This window comes from Chiloscyllium plagiosum, unplaced genomic scaffold, assembly GCF_037043375.1.
Source record: "Chiloscyllium plagiosum isolate Xiang-an unplaced genomic scaffold, Cpla_swu_hap1 HiC_scaffold_3, whole genome shotgun sequence".
Lineage (NCBI taxonomy): Eukaryota > Metazoa > Chordata > Chondrichthyes > Orectolobiformes > Hemiscylliidae > Chiloscyllium > Chiloscyllium plagiosum.
Window position 1 is genome coordinate 104,115,442 of NW_028270141.1, and position 18,092 is coordinate 104,133,533.

At 40.3% G+C, this 18,092-nt stretch overlaps 1 protein-coding gene across 14 annotated transcripts in view; it reads right to left on the reverse strand.

Annotated features, from left to right (window-relative positions):
- ankrd6b (ankyrin repeat domain 6b) overlaps nt 1-18,092 on the reverse strand; it is a 245,297-nt gene that overhangs the window by 55,483 nt on the left and 171,722 nt on the right. For all 14 annotated transcript variants that reach the window (XM_087982260.1, XM_087982253.1, XM_087982262.1 and 11 more), the window contains one exon: nt 9,948-10,046. In XM_087982260.1, the coding sequence (XP_087838386.1) occupies nt 9,948-10,046 (99 nt within the window). The remainder of the gene's footprint in view (nt 1-9,947; nt 10,047-18,092) is intronic.

The window sequence follows — 18,092 nt, forward strand, 5'->3', positions numbered from 1 at the left end:
GGTGTATACTCCGTCACATTCATGCACACACTCTACTAAGCATGCATAGACACAAACACACCCACACTTTCGCATGCACACTCACTCTCTCTCATGCACACTGACACACATACAAGTATATGGGGTGAATTTGAATTTACAGAATTGTGATTGCAGATATATTCTATTTTGCTCAAAAAACACACAATCTGCTAGCAGTCAATCCATATAACATTTTGTAAATTCTTACTTTGGAAACAGAACTAGTCTGACTCAAATTGGGATACAGACAGACTCTAACCTCATATCTATAATGCATTGTCTGAGCTGAGGTATCACTTTTTTTTGAAAACTTTAAGTTAAGATTAGATTCAGATTACTTACAGTGTGGAAACAGGCCCTCCGGCCCAACAAATTCACACCGACCCGCCGAAGTGCAACCCACCCAGACCCATTCCCCTATATTTACCCCTTCACCTAACACTCCAGGCAATTTAGTATGGCCAATTTACCTAACCCGCACATTTTTGGACTGGTGGAAGGAAACCGGAGCACCCGGAGGAAACCCACGCAGACACGGGCAGAATGTGCAAACTCCACACAGCCAGTCGCCTGAGACAGTAATTGAACCCGGGTCTCTGGCGCTGTGAGGCAGCAGTATTAACCACTGTGCCACCGAGCCGTCCACAGCTTGAGAATGTGACTTAAAAGACGTTCTGGGATTTACATATTAATGAACCAAAATCTGCTATCCATTCTAAAAGATGAAAGAACTTAACAGCAATCTAAGTTTGTTCAATATATTGTTTCAGTTGCATGACACTATAATCTTTCATTATAAATTCCATGTCTTATGATACTGCTCCACAGCTACCTGATGAAGGAGCAGTGCTCCAAAAGCTAGTACTTCCAAATAAGCCTGTTGGACTATAACCTGGAGTTGTGCGATTTTTAACTTTGTCCACGCCAGTCCACCTGCTCCTCCACATCAATGCTACAATCAGATGAAAGCATTATGAAATAAAGACTGCAAGAATTGAAAAAGACATGTAAATTAGACTGAGAGAATGCAATGCCCAACAAGACTCTAAAAGATTAACAGAGCATAGAAAGGAAAAAAGCTGTTTGTAAAGTTGGTATCATTAGAATCGCCAACAATAATTCGTATCTGAAGGGATGAGGGGTTAACTTTGTAATGATTCATTTTCAATGCCAGAGAGCTTGACTGGCATAACCTCATCAAGGAAAGAGTACTTACACTTTTGTGCGAGTTTAGTTTACATCTCCTGTGCAAGTACAGCAACATCGTGCCACTCAATAATGAACCAGAAAGCAAAATGCCATTTTCATGAACCGAACAACTCCTTGGTCAGCAACATTTGGGAAATGGTATTTTACTGCATATCCGCTCTTACTTGAAATTGCTGTAATTTTTATGGGAGGTGATGGCTTTGTGGCATTATCACTAGACTGTCAATCCAGAGACCTGATAAGGTTCTATGGACCCAGGTTCAAATACTGCCATGGCACATGATGGAATTTGAATTCAACAAGTATCTAGAATTAGGAGTCTAATGGTGACCATCAAATTATAGCCAATTGTTGGAAAAAACTATCTGTTTCCCTAATTTCCTCTAGGGAAGGAAACTGCCGTCCTTACCTGGTCTGGCTTATATGAGACTCCAGACCCACAACAATGTCATTGACACTTAACTGTCCTCTGGGGTATTAGGGATGGCTAATAAATACTGGCCTGGCCAGTGATAGCCAGATCCTATGAATGAATTTTTAAAAAGAACCTTTGTCTCACTGTTATTTTGACAGACATTTCTGGCTCAATATTTTCTCACTATTCTTAAGACACTGTAGTTTGGAAGTCACATTGTATTGATGAAAATTCTGAATTTGTAGAAATTACAGAGTCTCAGTGGATATGTTTACCTTGTCAGAAAAAAAACGATCAATTGCTGCACTGTAATTTATTCTTTGTGTAGATGAACTGATAGATATATTACAAACCCTTGCATTTCTGGCCTAAAGTCATTGTTCTCCTTGGGTGAGACATGCTGTGCATTATTGTCAAGTGAACCACTCCTTTATAAGAAACTTTTAGAATAATGCGTGCAATTCTGGTCTCCCTGCTACAGGAAAGATGCTGCAATACTTGAAAGGGGTCAGAATAGATTTACAAGGATGTTGCTGGAGTTGGAGGGTTTGAGCTATAAGGAGAGGCTGAACAGGCTGGGGCTATTATCCCTGGAGCATTGGGACGCTGAGGGGTGACGTTATAGAGGTTTATAAAATCATGAGTGGCATGGATAGCCAAGTTCCTTCCCCAAGGTACGTGAGTTCAACACTGGAGGGCACAGAATTAAGGTAAGAGGGAAAAGATTTAAAAGGCACCTGAGGGGCAACTTTTTCACACAGAGGGTAGTGCATGTATGGAATGAGCTTCCAGAGGAGATGGTGGAAACTGGTAAAATTATAACACATAAAAGACATTTGGATGAGTTAATGAATGGGAAGGGTTCAGAGGGATATGGGCTGAATGTTGGCAAATGGGACTAGATTAGTTTAGGATATCTGGTCGGCATGGACAAATTGGACTGAAGGGTCTGTTTCCATGCTCTATGACTCTATGACATTCACTTAAATATCAGTATACTTCATTCATCCATAACATCAGCATCAGAACTCAGCTGCCTGCATCTTGTCGCACACTAAGATCTGTTTTCCTGACTTGGTTGATTTTCATAGATGCCTTAGGTTGGGTTTTCAATGTGGCATTGGGAACCTGATCCCTGGATGAATTCCAGGTCCCGTCCCCACCCCCCCCAAACTGCATTGCTACTGCAATGTGATTTTTAGATATAAATGGTTTAAATGGCCAGGAGACAAGCTTGGCACCTCAGTGTCTCCAGGAGGTGGGCGCTGCCTGCCAAGGCAGTGGCAACCTGTTGGGAAATACCAATGCCTTGCTGACTAGAACAGGCAGCTCCTCAGAAGTCAATAGAGACAGACGGAGTCAGATGACCACTGCTCTCAGTGACACTCTGTGGAGGTGCTGGTGTTGGACTGGGGTGGACTAAGTTAAAAATAAATCACACAACACCAGGTTTATTTGGAAGTACAAGCTTTCAGAGCACAAGCTTCATCAGGTAGCTTGTGGGGCAGAATCTATAAATTCTGGGTTCTATGATCCTGCCCTACTAGCTACCTGGTGAAGGAGCAGCACTCCAAAAGCTTGTACTTCCAAATAAACCTGCTGGACTATAACCTGGTGTTGTGTGATCTTTAATTTTGTCTACACTAACACTGGTTAACTCCCGAAATTTGTTAAAAGCATGATTCCAAATTTAAATTATTTTGGCCTTATAGTGAAGTTGGGAGCACTAGCCAGCATGAGACTTTTGAAAATTCAATTCTGGTCTTTGCGGGCACATGCAGCTATAGGGAGAGGCTGAATAGGCTGGGGCTATTTTCTATGGACCGTTGAAGGCCGAGGGGTGACCTTCTTGAGGTTTATAAAATATGAGGGCATGAATAGGGTAAATAGATAAGAACTTTTCCCCACAGTTGGAGGAGTCCAAAACAATAGGGCATAGGTTTAAGGTGAGGGGAAAAGATTTAAAACGACCTAAGGGGCAATTTTTTCCATGCAGAGGGTGGTGCATGTGTCAAATGAGCTGCCACAGGAAATAGTGGAGGCTGGTACAATTACAACATTTAAAAGGCATCAGAATGGATATATGAATAATAGAGTTTAGAGGGATATGGCCCAAATGCTGGCAAATGGGACTAGATTTATTTACGATAACTTGTCAGCATGGGCAAATTGTTTCTATGCTGTACATCTCTATGACTCTATGATTAACAGCTCCCTAAGGAGCGTAAGGGCTCATTAATTAGTATCAGGCTCCTACCCCAATCACTGCCTGTCACCATTCCTTTGAAAATCCGAGATTGTGCCTAACTTTAAACGTTCACCCACAATGGGTCCCTGTACCTACTGAAAATAATCCTTGTTTCATCAGACATTAAAGTGTTTTCCTGTCACCAAATCCAAGCAAACTCTCCCAGCCCTACTTGCCGTCCCCCAACCTTGTTATACAACTTCTTCCACCCTCAGCTCTGGCAGCAGAGTCCTCAGCCATTGACATTTCATAAAAACATCTTTAATAGCAACCACAAACAAAAACAGAAGTTGCTGGAAAAGTCAGTAAGGGTCTGGCAGCATCTGTGAAGAGAAATCAGAATTAACATTTCGGGTCCAGTGACCTTTCCTCAGAACCAACCACCTCTCTGTTGCTTTTCCCAACCTGATTAGCCTTTTGAGACACCCATCTTTTCAACAAAGCTTTCCCCCTTAATTTCTCCCACCTAGGCTCACTGTCTTTTTCTCAGTGTATGTGTGATGCTTCATAAATGTTGGTTGTTTAAATGTGGGATCTACAGGATGGTCCCCTGGCAATGCAGCATTGCTCATTGAGCAGGGCTGAGTATTAGTGACCCAATCTAGATGGTGTGTTCAAACCCAGGAGGAATTCTGACATCCTACTAAATCCCAAAATGGAGCACCAGCAGCCACGCTGAATGGGTCTGAAAGGGATCATTCTCAAATGTAGAAATGCCAAATATCAGTCTTCAATTAGTCTCCTCAAATTTATTGAAAGTGTAGGTGCCATTGTCAAGGTGCAATTGTGCATATGTTAATATGTTCCTGAACTAGGAATTCAGAGGCCTGGAGTAATGTTCTGGAGTTGAGTTGTTAATTTTAATTTGCCTTGGTTGCTAGTACAGTTATCCTCTGGTCAAATTCTGAAAGCTGTATAGTGGAATAATTAGTCCAGGGCTTGAACATATAATGTTAACTGATACACTAGTCCTGAGCAGGAGCTGCAGTGTCAGAGTTGCCTTTCTGTAGGGCCCACATTTAGTCTTATCTACTGTTTCAGGTTGGCCATCAAACTAAAAGAGGTAGACATAGAACTGCAGGCTCTCAAATTAGACTAAAAATGAGCCAGAAAGCTTTTGTCAATCAAATGCCTCTCATCTGTAAAAATCTTCATGAGGTGCATGAAGATTTATGAAATGGGCAGCACATTAATACCAATATGCTATATACATTTATGTAGTCTTTAATTTTAACTACTAAGTGACAACTTCTAATTATACGAAGGAAAGTTTCAGTTTAGTAATGGAATAACTTGATTCATAATGCTGCAACAATCAGGCCTAACATAAATCAGAAGTTAATGCATGGTAGGTGTATTTGCAGAATATAAATTGTCAGCCTCCTGATTTTTCAGTTTCTTGTATGTCTTTTTGTCATCAGAGCAATAGTAACCTTGATGACAAGCAAAATTTTGAACTGTGAATGCCTTTCAGCCAATCAAAATTCTGATTAGAGATCCAATAAGGTCTTAGAGGATTGGTTACCAGAGGTAAAGCATTAGTATCAGAGGTTGTGGGTTTGACGGAACTGGATCCAAATGGTTCAAGATAAGAAATCCCAATTTTGGCCACTGGAGGGCATTCTGCAACTAAAGATGATATGTCTCACTCATCCTGAAAGAAACATAGGAATGTCAAATCTTAGTCTTCAGTTAACTACCTCAGATTTAATGGTTCTGGTGCAGTACACGCTATCGTAGAGGTGCATTTGTATATATGATATTATAGAAGTTATGTTCTTAGTAGAGAAATCCAGAGCCTGGACGAATGCACTGAAGATATTACTTCAAATCCAAACTTGTCAACTGGGGCATTGAATCAATTTAAATAAAATTTGAATACGAAGCTAGTGAATGTTAAATATATGATATTTGTAAAAACCCGTTAAGTTCATCTGAGTCCCAAGACATCCCTGTAGGAGTTCCTCAGGATAATGTCCTAGACCTAACCATCATCGGCTGCTTCATCAATGACCTTCCTCCCATCATAAGGTCTGAAGTGGGTAATGTTCACCAATGACTGCACATTGTTCAGTAACATTTGTGATGCCTCAGGTACTGAAGTAGTTAGAATCTAAATGCACCTGGACTTGGGCTGAAAACAGAGTTATGGAGTCATACAGAATGGAAACAGAGCCTTCAGTCCAATTAACCCCCGCTGACCAGGCTTCCCAAACTAAACTAGCCCCACTTGCCTGCTCCTGGCCCATATCCCTTCAAACCTTTCCTATTCATATACTTGTCTAAACGTCTTTTAAATGTTATAACTGTACCTGCATCCACCATTTCCTCTGGCAGTTCATTCCACACATGAACCACCCTCTCAAAAGGTGTGAGCAACTAAGGCAAGTGTGCTAAATGTGTTTTTAACCACGCTGTCTACCTGTGATGCAAATTTTGAAGAATTATGTACGTGAACTCCTCGGTCTCTGTGCTACAACACTACCCAGGGTCCTATCATTAATTGTATAATATGCCCTCGTTTGTTTTACTAAAATGCAATACCTCATATTTATCCAAATTAAACCCCATCTGCCACTTCTCGGCCCATTGACCCATTGATCAAGATCTCTGTAATCTTAGATAACCTTCTTCACTGTCCACTATACCACAAATTTTGGAGTAATCCACAAATTTACTAACCATGCCTCCTACATTCTCATCCAAATAGTTTATATAAATGACAAACAAAAGTGGACCCTGTACCGATTCTTGTGGAACACCACTGGTCACAGGTCTCCTGTCTGAAAAACAATCCTCCACCACCACCCTCTGTTTCCAACCGTCAATTGGCAAGCTCACTCTAAATCCTATGTGATCTAACTTTACTATCAGTACACCATGCGGAGCCTTGTCACAGGCTTTACTGAAATCCATGTAACAATGTCTACTGCTCTGCCCTCATCAATCTTTTTGGTTACTTCCTCAAAAACCTCAATCAAGTTAGTGAGACACGATTTCCCTTGCACAAGCTGACTATCCCTAACCAGTCCTTGCCTCTCCAAATGCATGTAAATCCTATCTTTCAGAATCACCTCCAACAACTTACCAACCACCAATGTCAGGCCCACGAGTCTATAGTTCCCAGGCTTCTCCTTACAGCCTTTCTTAAATTAAGGCACAACATTAGCCACCCTCCAGTCCTCCTGCATCTCAGCCACAATTATATATGATATAAATATTTCTGCTAGGGGGCCCGCAATTTCTCCCCTAACTTACTACATCTTCCTGGGACACGCTTGATCACGTCCCAGAAATTTATCCAACTTTATGTTTTCTAAGCCCTCCAGCACTTCCTCTACTGTTCTGTGAACTATTTTCAAAGCATCAATATTTATCCCCACAAATTCTCTAGCCTCTGTTTCTTTCTCCATAATAAAATGTTACGTGAAATATTCATTTAGTATCTCTCCCATCTCCTCAGGTTGAACATATAGACAACCTCACTGATCTTCAAGGGACCCTAATCTCTCTCTAGATGCTCTTTTGCTCTTAATATAAATGTAGAATCTTTTTGGATTATCCTTAACCTTGCCTGCTAGGGCTATCTCATATGCCCTCTTTGCTTTCCTGATTTCCTTCTTAAGAACGCCCCTAAACTCTTTATACTGTTCAAGAGATTCATTTGATCCCACTTGTGTCCATCTAATAAATGAGTCTTTCTTATTCTTGACTAGAACCTCAATATCTTTCAACATCCATTGCTCCCTACTCTTACCAGCCTTACCCTTTACTCTAACAGGTACATAATGCCTCTGAATTTTCATTATCACATTTTTGAATCCCCCCACCCCCACTTGTCAATCATCACTTTACCTGCGAACAATCTACTCCAATCATCTTTTGAAAGTTCTTGTCTCACACCACTAAAATTTGTCTTACTCCAATTCAGAACTTTAACCTTTATGGAAGAGTTATCCTTTACCATAAATATTTAAAAACAAATAGAATTATGATCACTAGTCCCAAAGTGTTCCCCTCCTAACACTTCAGTCACTTGCTCTGCCTTATTTTCCAAGAGAAGGTCAAGTTTTGCTCCTTCTCTAGTTGGTACATTTACATATTGATAAAGCAAATTTTCTTGAACGCATTTAGCAAATTTCTCACTATCAAGTCTTTAAAACTATGGCAATCCCAGTTAATATTTGGAAAATTAAAATCCCCTACTATTACAACCCAATTATTCTCACAGGTTTCTGAGACCTCTCTACGTATTTGTTCCTCAATTTCCCTCTAACTATTAGGGTCCTATAACATAATCCTAACAAAGTGATCATTCCCTTCTTATTTCTAATTTCTACTCATACAGTTTCACAGGATGATCCCTCAGATATATCTTTTCTAATTACAGTAGTAATGTTTTCCTTAATAAAAAACACCACTCCCCCTCTTCTCTTGCCTCCCTTTATATCCTTCCTATAGCATTTAAAACCTGGAACATTGAGCTGCCCGTCCTGTCCTTCCCCCAGCCAAGTTTCTGTAATAGTTAGGATGTCCCAGTTCCATTTCCCAACCAGGCCCTAAGTTCATCAGCCTTACCTGTAAGACCCCTTGCACTGAAATAAATGCAGTTTAATTCTTCAGAGCTACCACGATCCCCGACTTGCTCCTGGCTGCCTTTTCTAATTAACTTGCTCTTTTCTGATTCAGAACCATCCTCATCTGTCTTTCTGCTTTTACTGCTACTTAGCAACCTCTCACCCCCTCCACTAGTTTAAAGGGTCCCAAAAAGGAACTAGCAAACCTCCCCGCCAGAATATTGGCCCCTTTCAAGTTCAGGTGAAACCTATGCCTTTTGAACAGGTCTTTTCTGTCAGCAAGTAATATTTACGTCTGACAATTTACTTGCATTCCCACCATAGATTCCTGTACCATCAACATCCTGGCAGTTACCATTGACCAGAAATTACTAAAAATGTTATAAAGCCTGGAGTCAATAGTAAGGATTCCGTTGGCTAACTCTCCCATTTTCATGCCATTGTGCTGCCAATGGGACAGGACACACTTGGGCATGACCTTAGAGGAATGCAAATATGGCAGGCTATTTTTTGGCTAATTTGTGGGACAGATCACCCAATTTTGGCATAAGTGCATAAACGTTGGAGAGATGGACTTTGCAGGGTTGATATCTGAATGCTGTGCTCCAGATAATGTCAAAAGCTACCGATTCCATGTGAGGAGGGATGACCACATGAAGTAGGCAATAGTACGCTCCAAATTCAATTTACTATGTATATGGGAAGAGACCAGAAAGTATTGAAGGTAAAATTACTCAAGTAGAGAAGACAATTTCAGAGATTTAAAAACAGATTAATCACAGATTTCAGGATAAATGGAAGGCATTCAGGAAAGGGATATTTTGGGAGACATTGTATAGTGGTAATGTTACAGGACCAGTGATCCAGAGGCCAGGATAATTTACAGGGGACATGGAATGGGATACAGCACCAATTCACCAGGATGGTACCACATCTTACAAAGTGTTAAAATATGGGAACCAGTTCCATAAACATTGCTCATACTTCCATTGTACTGCAGAAGATGAGGGATAATCTAGCAAAGATATGACAAACAATAGAGATTCAATAAGGTAATTAAAATAACCTATTCTCACTGGTGGGGGAGATCCAGAACAGGGAATATATAATTTTCAAGTTAGAACTAGACTATTTAAGAATGAAAGAGATAGAGGTTAAATCGTAAACCTATTCATAGAAAGGCTGCAGAACATTCAAGGGATGTGACTTTTCAAAAGAACAGGCAGAAAAGGAAGGCTAGTGGAGTAGTTTTATTAGTATAAGGCGCAATCAGTATGATAGCAAGAAATGATGCTGGATTGTAGCATATAGATTCCATATGGGTAGAAATAAGAAAGAACGAGGGGAAGAAGATAATGGTAGGAGTAGCCAAAAGGCTCCCCCAATGGTCGCTATACTGTAGGATGGAGAATAAATCAGCAAAACGGTGACAAACAAAGTCAACAGACAAGAAGTAATCCAATCACTTTTTACTTACATCATCCTGGATGTCCAGATCACAACTGGCTTTCAGCAGAATTCGTACAACGTCAATGTGGCCCTTGTACGCAGCCAAATGCAGTGCAGTACGTCCATGCTACAAATGGCAAGCAGCAACAATGAGAAGTTATTTAATTCATAAAGGCTTCACTCAGTCTCAAAAACAAGAAAATTCTTTTGAAACCTGTACAATTACCAACCCTCCCCTGCACAAACAGCATTGGTATTCCTTCAGAGTTTGACTCTTAATTTCGTTTTCCTCTTCCTTATCCACCTGCTCCGTATTTGAATTTTGAATAACATCCCTTAAGAATCACATTAATCACAGAGATTTGCAGCTGGAAGACATTCAGATCATTGCAGCTGTGCTAGGTCTCTGAAGGAATTATCACCTGTGTCTCATTTCCGTATCTCATCTCTAATTCCTTTCAAAATGTTTATTTTTCAATTTCCCCTTTTAAAAGGTCCCTGAATATTACTTCTTTGAGTATGTTTGCTGGGATATTCTAACAACCTCTACATATAAAAGACAAAACTAATTTACTCTTTTGTGTTCTTTGGCCTTTAATGTATCGTCTTTAATGTATAAATTTTAGCTACTATTAATCAAAGAAAATTATTTTCCTGAATTACCTCCAAAAATTCCTTCCTAATTTCTGCCATTTTGATTTGATCTCTATTTAAATTTTTTCTACTGCTGAATAGCCAATTTCTCTAATCTCTTCTCATAAATAAGGACTTTCATATCCCCTTAATTACTCAAGAAAAGTCCTAAAAGTTTGTTATAATTTTTGTAAGTTTAGTCCATTTTCATTTTGTACTTTATTCTCCTATTCATTGAAAAAAAATCCCATGTAGAAGTTGTTAGGTATAGGTTATCATTTAAAAATATTCTTTGATAAGTCTTCAGATCAACTGACACAGTCATAGTATGGCTGAGTTATAATGGTCTGAACTGCAGAATTCAGACCCGCATCTATTACCTGGGGCGGCACAGTAGCTAGCACTGCTGCCTCATAACACTACAGACCTGAGTTCAATTCTAGCCTTGGGTGAGGATCTATATGGAGTTTGCATGTTCTCCCCATGTCTGCATGGGATTCCTCCTACAATCCAAAAATGTGCAGGGTGAGTAGATTGATCATAGAAAATGCAGGGTTACAGGGATGGGATAGGTCAGGATGGGATCCTCTTTGGAGGGTTGTTATGGGCTGAATGGCTTGCTATTAGGGTGTAGGGATTCCATAACCATTTTCATAAGGATGTAAGTACACAATTCAATCCCTCAAGTGTCCTCCACCAATTATGGCTTAATTTCGTAAGCATTACTGTGGCCACTTAAGTTTATATTGACTGAAGCTTCAATGCACATATTTTGTTTATACATGTGAGGTAAGAAACTATGTGAAAAAGGAGCAAATGTAAATATTCAAGGAACAAGTTTAATTATCCATGTCTACAACTAGTATTTCAGTCATTATTGTTTGTTCTATCACTAACAATTTATCTAGTGCACAATTGCCAGATTCAACTCTATCATGTTGTGCATTCCTCTCTAACAAAAAGTTTGTAACTGTATAGTGCTTTTAATATAATAAAATGCTTCATGATGTGTTACTAATGCCTTACAACTCTCCTCTACGCATTCCAACCACTCTCACAGATACCTCCATCCATCTCTCATAGTCACTTCCCCCTACACCATACATGGGCATCTCCTCCTCCTCCTCCCCCAACTCCACCCTGCTCTCAAACGTCTGTTGGCAGCTTTCAAGCACCAAAACTGGGTTACAATCAGAAAAGGTTTGGGTCCAATAACATACAGGCAACTGAAGGCATGGCTACTAACTGTGGAGTAATAAATACTGGAAATGTTCAAGAGATCCGAATTAAATGAGTGCAAATATCTTGAAGGGTTATGGGGCCAGTGGAGATTACAGAATTAGAGAAGGGAAAGGTCAAGGATTTGAAAGCAAGAATGAGAATTTGCATCAGGAGCAAAGTTAATCATTAAGCAAAGAGGTGAGTGGGAGTTTGTGCAAGTAAGTGCATGGAGAACAGAGCTTTCTATGAACTCAAGTGTTTGCACTGATGTGGTGAAGGTAGATTCATTCAGGTTTTCACGAGGGAGTTGGATATTACCCGAACTGCGGAGGGGAATGGGGAAAAAGGACCAGATGAGCAGCCCCAATAGAGAATCAACCCGTACACAACACAGCAAATGGACTGCTCTGTGCTGTAAACAAATTATGTCTCTTTAAGGGAAATTCCCTCCTCCTTAGAAATGATGAAGAACATGGCGAAAAAGGCAAATAATTGAGCAATTAGGCCCTGGAGAGATACTTGCCCTCTTTTTCCTACCATGGCAACTCATTGCTGGGTGGAGACTCATTGGGGATTTTCTCAATTTGCTAGAAATTAAAGCCCTTAAGTGGTCAATCAACAACCACTTAAGGGCCTCAACTCACCATTTGCCCAATTATGTGCCTACTGGCAGTTGGGAATAACAGCTGAAAAACCAGGACAACCTTTCTGCCGGGTTTGAGTGCTGTCCATTTGCTCCAATCAGGGGCCAATGGCAGGTGACTGGGTTATTGCTGAATGCCAATCTACTGCAGTTGCCTCTGAATCTTCCTGATACATCTCCCTCCATCCTAATCCTTACCCCTTGAGACTCAACAGTGAAACACATCTTTATGATGGATCCCTGAAAAGGTAGGCCTGCAGTGATGATCTCTAGGCCACTGATTTGCCAGCAGTGTTTTTTAGTGGAGTGCTCTTGAGAGTTGAAACTTGTGATTTGCTGAGAAGCTCATCAGAAAATAAATCTACTAAAAAAACTCCCACAATAAAATTTAAGTTGGGGGGGGGGGGGGTTACAATACTTCTATCTATGTGACTTACACATAATGATTAGTTCTAGCTAACCAAAAATTAGACAGCTTTGATAAGTGTAGAAACCTTTTTAAGGAACAGTTTGTTGTTAGAAAGTGTTTGTTAAATATTTATTTTGTGTTTGCCAACCAATACAAACTCTTAAAACTCATCAGCTCATTGTCTAAACCATAACCTCAGTCTGGTCTGATGTATGCCTGACAGCATTAATGGAAGGAAAGTAGATATCAAGCTAACACTGTTACCTCCAGATAACTGAGATTCACCTGGTACTGCCTGACCATGAGCAATGACATTTATGTAACACAGTATAATCTTATGTCTCAGCTCTGTTTTGTAAACAGAAAACCATCCTACAATCACCAATGACCCCACCCTGCATCTTTCCACTTTTGGAATTTCCTTTCTTCCTTTAAGACGTTCCTTAAAAGCTACCTTTTTGACCAATAGTATCTCTTAATGTGGCTGAGTGTCATATTTTGTTGTGTAATCCTTCAGTGATAACATAAAAGGAAATATGATGGTCTTTTTTTAGCTAATGACAAACAAAAGAATATGCTAATTAAAGCAAATTAATGACATGCCGCAGGATTAAGTGGAGAGTGTCAAATTGCAGACAGCAAAGATACATTGTAAACCATTTTTATACAAGAGAGAATGGTGATCACATTGTAGATGCTGGAGAAAGTCAAAGATCAATTATTTTGCTCAACATTAGAAAAGCAGTTGGTTGCAGCTGAATAAAAGTAACTGAGCGTGATTTCCTGTAGCCTAAGCTGTAAAAAGGCCAGAGAAGAACTAGGAGAAATTCTGATCACAATTATTCAGTACCCTTTAAATATGCAAATTATGCAGTTGGAATAGGGTGTATGAAAGTGACAGCTTTGTTACTCTCTCAGCTAACTCTTAGTTACCTCTCTTAGGTTTCATCTTTGATCTTGATGCCTGAAATGGCTGCAAGACTCCAACTGGCACCTCACTGGAGAAATACCAACAGTAATATCTTTTTTGCTCCTCCAAATCCAATGGTAAGAAGGTCAATACAACAGCAGCATCTTCTGCAAACTTCCAAGCTGCCCAACATTGAGGCACTCATCACTCAAAACCAGCTCTGATCACTGAGGATTGTTGTTTATATGCCTGTCTTCCAAAGCAATTGCTCTATTTTGAGTTCAGTTACAGCAGAAGACAGTCAAAAGAATAATGGAAATGCTTTGGAGATATCCTGAAAGCATTCCATTGAATCATAGAATCCCTACAGTGTGGAAGCAGACCAAATGGCCCATCAAATCCACACCGACCCTCCAAAGAGCATCCCACCCCTTTCCCTTTAACCTTGCATTTCCCATGGTTAATCCACCTATCCTGTATATCCCTGGTCACAATGGACAACTCACCTAATCTGCATATGTTTGGACTCTGGAAGGAAACCAGAGCACTCGGAGGAAACCCATGCAGACATGGGGAGAATGTGCAAACTCCATATAGACAGTCGTCCAATGGTGGAACTGGATACAGGTCCGTGGCACTGTGAGGCAGCAGTGCTAACCACTGTACTGCCCTTTCTGAAGAGGTTGAACCTACCTATCAACTCACAGGAGACCCTGACTTGCGACTGTCCAATATGGAGAAGGTTAATCTGGGAAAGCACTGAACACATTCAAAGACTTAATTGAGAACATGCAAAGGTTAAGGATGAGGCATTAGAGAAAGCACAGAAACCTGCTACCCAACCTTCAAGCATCACCTTCCCAATGGGTGGGACAGTCTGTAGCTTGTGTACTGGAACCAGCTCAGGCCCCATTGAACCAGAGTGGTTGCAAGTCATCTGTGCTCTGATGGAACTGCTTAAATAGGAGGAAATTCAAGGTTCAGAAAGTCATTTTTTTATGATTTGTTTTTACTTGTCTTTCTACTCCAGATTTATCTACTTCTGCATTCTGTTTAGAATCTAACTGCATAGATCATGCTTCTACATGTAACTTCTCTCTCCAAAATAGTTTATTTCACAGTTTCTCTGATAACCAGGCTAAGAACATTACAGAGCAGGTTAAAATCTAAGTAGTAACTTGTCAAAACTCACTAGTGCCACTGTACATCAGCTAAATTGCCAAATGATTACTGATGTTACTGTCCTATCTGACTGTAAGAGTTAAACTGGAGGCTGACATATCATCAAGGGCTGCAGAGCTCAATAATATTTCAGCTTTCCACAACCTATTAATTTTATTTAACATAAAATTGAAGTATGAAGCAAAACACATTTCTGTAATCTCTTCACAGATATTTAATTATACTCCAAGAAACACCCAGGACTATTTTCTGAAAATCTGAATTCCAGCGATAACCTTTAGATTCTGTACATAGATGGTTCAATAATATTATATACTTTTATATTTACTACACTCATTACAGACAGGAAACAACTTGCTTAGACCTGGTATTTATGTGGGATTATACACAGTACAATCACAGTACAATGAAGATAGCTAACCTTAATTTTCAGAAAGTTTATGACCTTTTCTGCTGCAATTTTTAAGGCAAGATACTAGACAAGGTTGAAATATCCTGAGAACTGTTGGAGCAACTGACCAGAAATCATAGGAATATAAAAGTAGATCATTCAGCTCAATCTGTGCTGCCATTTAAATTGTTTTTAATTAACCTGTTGCAACATTTTACGACACACCTCCAGGGACACCACTGCACTGTAAGACCCTTGTTCTGCCATTTAATGAGCGCACGGCTGTTTTGTAGCTTATTCAATCACCTGCCTTGCCTCCATATCTTTCCCAAAATGCCAGGAAATGTTACTTAGCAATAATGGAGAGAAGGAAGTAGAAAGCAAGCATTGAGAAAGGCAGTGGGGGTGGCCAGGACTACTGGAAGTGGAGTAAAATAGATACCTTTTAATTGCACTCAAAATAATTATACAGGAAGTTCTCCTGCTGGTGGTCTTTCATCATCCTTTCAGTTATTCAAAATAAGGGAACCTTGCAAAGGGACTTTGGAATAATCATTTTTAGCTCATTATTTGTGAACTTTATTTACAATATAGTGGGTCAGTGGTTAGCACTGCTGCCTCACAGCACCAGGAACCGGGTTCGATTCCTGTCTCGGGCAACTGTCTGTGTGGAGTTATGCACATTCTCCCCGTGTCTGCGTGGGTTTTCTCCGGGTCCCCCGGTTTTCTCCCACAGTCCAAAGATATGCAGGTTGGGTGAATTGGCCACGCTAAATTGCCCGTTGTGTTAGGTGCATTAGTCAGGAGTAAATCTAGAGTAGGGGAATGGGTCTGGTGGGTTACTCTTTGGAGGGTCAGTGTGGGCTTGTTGGGCTGAAGGGCCTTTTCCACACTATAGGGAAACTAATCTAATCTAATCATAAATATGATTCATTCTATTCTGATAAATCATGTTCCAGGCTGGGTTTGCCAAGCATCCTGGATTATCCAGGGATCTCCTCGGACTGAACTAAACAATGAAACAAAGCAAAAGAGACATGAGGAAAAACATTTCCAAGCAGAGTTGTTCAGGTCTTGAATGCGCTGCCTGAGAGTCTGGAGGAGGAGCCAGATTCAATTGAGGTATTAAAGAGGGCATTAGACTGAAAAGGATGCACGTTTAGGATTATGGGGAGATGAATGGGGAAACAGAATTTGGTGAATTGCTTGCAGAGCTGGTGCACATACGAAGGGCAGAATGGCTTCGTTCTGTGTTCATACAGTCTTGTAACTTCTTACACCTTTCTTTTCATTTTAGAGCAGGGATAACTGAAAAGTTGAAGAAAGAGTTACTTGCAAAACATTCTCCTGTTTTCAATCCTCATTCTCTTTTATAAGATAATAGCCCTGAACTTGAATTAAGACCCAGACAGTAGCATAAATGTTCTGTTAATATATATGCATATATAGTAACGATGACATCACAACATTTAATTGAGATGTCTTGTTAGCATTCTATGTTAAAAGTCGAATTTGCACCAAATCTCCGATTCCTGATGTTAACTTCAACCTGATTTGAGAACAGATTAGGTTTTTATAAAAGAATGAACATACGTGACTGGGGGATTTGTACTCTTACATTCAGCACCAACAAAGCTATACACAGAACCTATATCTATATTGTGAGTTGCCTAATGAGGACTCTACTCTGAAGCTTAAAGAAACAGATTGTTACAGCATCAGTGAACAGAGGTTCTTTTATAACTGCTTGGAGACAAGCCAATGTTCTGTTTCGGGTACCCTACGAAAAGAATGTCTGGTATCCAAGCAACAAAATGAAGTGTCGGCTGAATTCAGATTTAGTTATAAAGCTTTCCAGGCCTCCACTGTTCCAAGTCGAGCTTTGGTATTCGCGGAAGTTTTAATGGTGAGTACAACTTATTTAAGGATGGAGTTCTAAAAACTTTCCAAAACAAAACACAAACTTTTTACCCCTTAATTAACTAAGTGGTCATTTTGGCTAATGCAATGTTGTAATTAGTGCAGTTAGTACCCCTCCTATTTTGTTTGGAATTTTAAGGAAGCCTTCCCCACCCTAGAATGGTGGTTTTTACTGTGGTGATCAATTCTGTATTAAACACTAAGATATGAACCTCCAGGAAACCTTGACCCAGTGGTCAGTTCACAGTACAGAAGGTCTTTGGGTACTCCATCATCATCAAATGAGGTGTCAACCCAGTGAAGCTCCCAAACAGGACAATTGTGTGCCAAACAGCTAATCTAAGCTAATTCAATCTTAATCAAATCTAATGTAATCTAACCTATCCCACAACCAATGGATTAGATCTCAGATCTGCAGTCCAGCCGCCTCCAGTCGTGAATGGTGGTGGACAATTCAACAATTCACTGAAGGAGGTGGCTCTTCTGGAGTATCCCCATCCTCAAACATAGAAGAGCCCAACACATCAAAAGATAAGACTGAAGCATTCGCAGGAATCCTCAGCCAGAAGTGCCGAATGGATGATCCATCTCGGCCTCTTTCAAAGTTCCCTGGTGTCACAGATGCCTGTCTTCAACCAAGTTGACTCGCTCCACATGATATCAAGAAATGGTTAGACACACTGGATACTGCAACACGGCGACGGGCCCTGACAACATTCTGGCAATAGTCCTGGTGACTTATGCTCCAGAACTTGCCACTCTCCTAGCCAAGCTGTTCCAGTACAGCTGTAACAGTGGTGTCTACTGACAATGTGGAAAATTATCCAGGTATGTCCTGGATACAAAACGCAGGACAAATCTAAT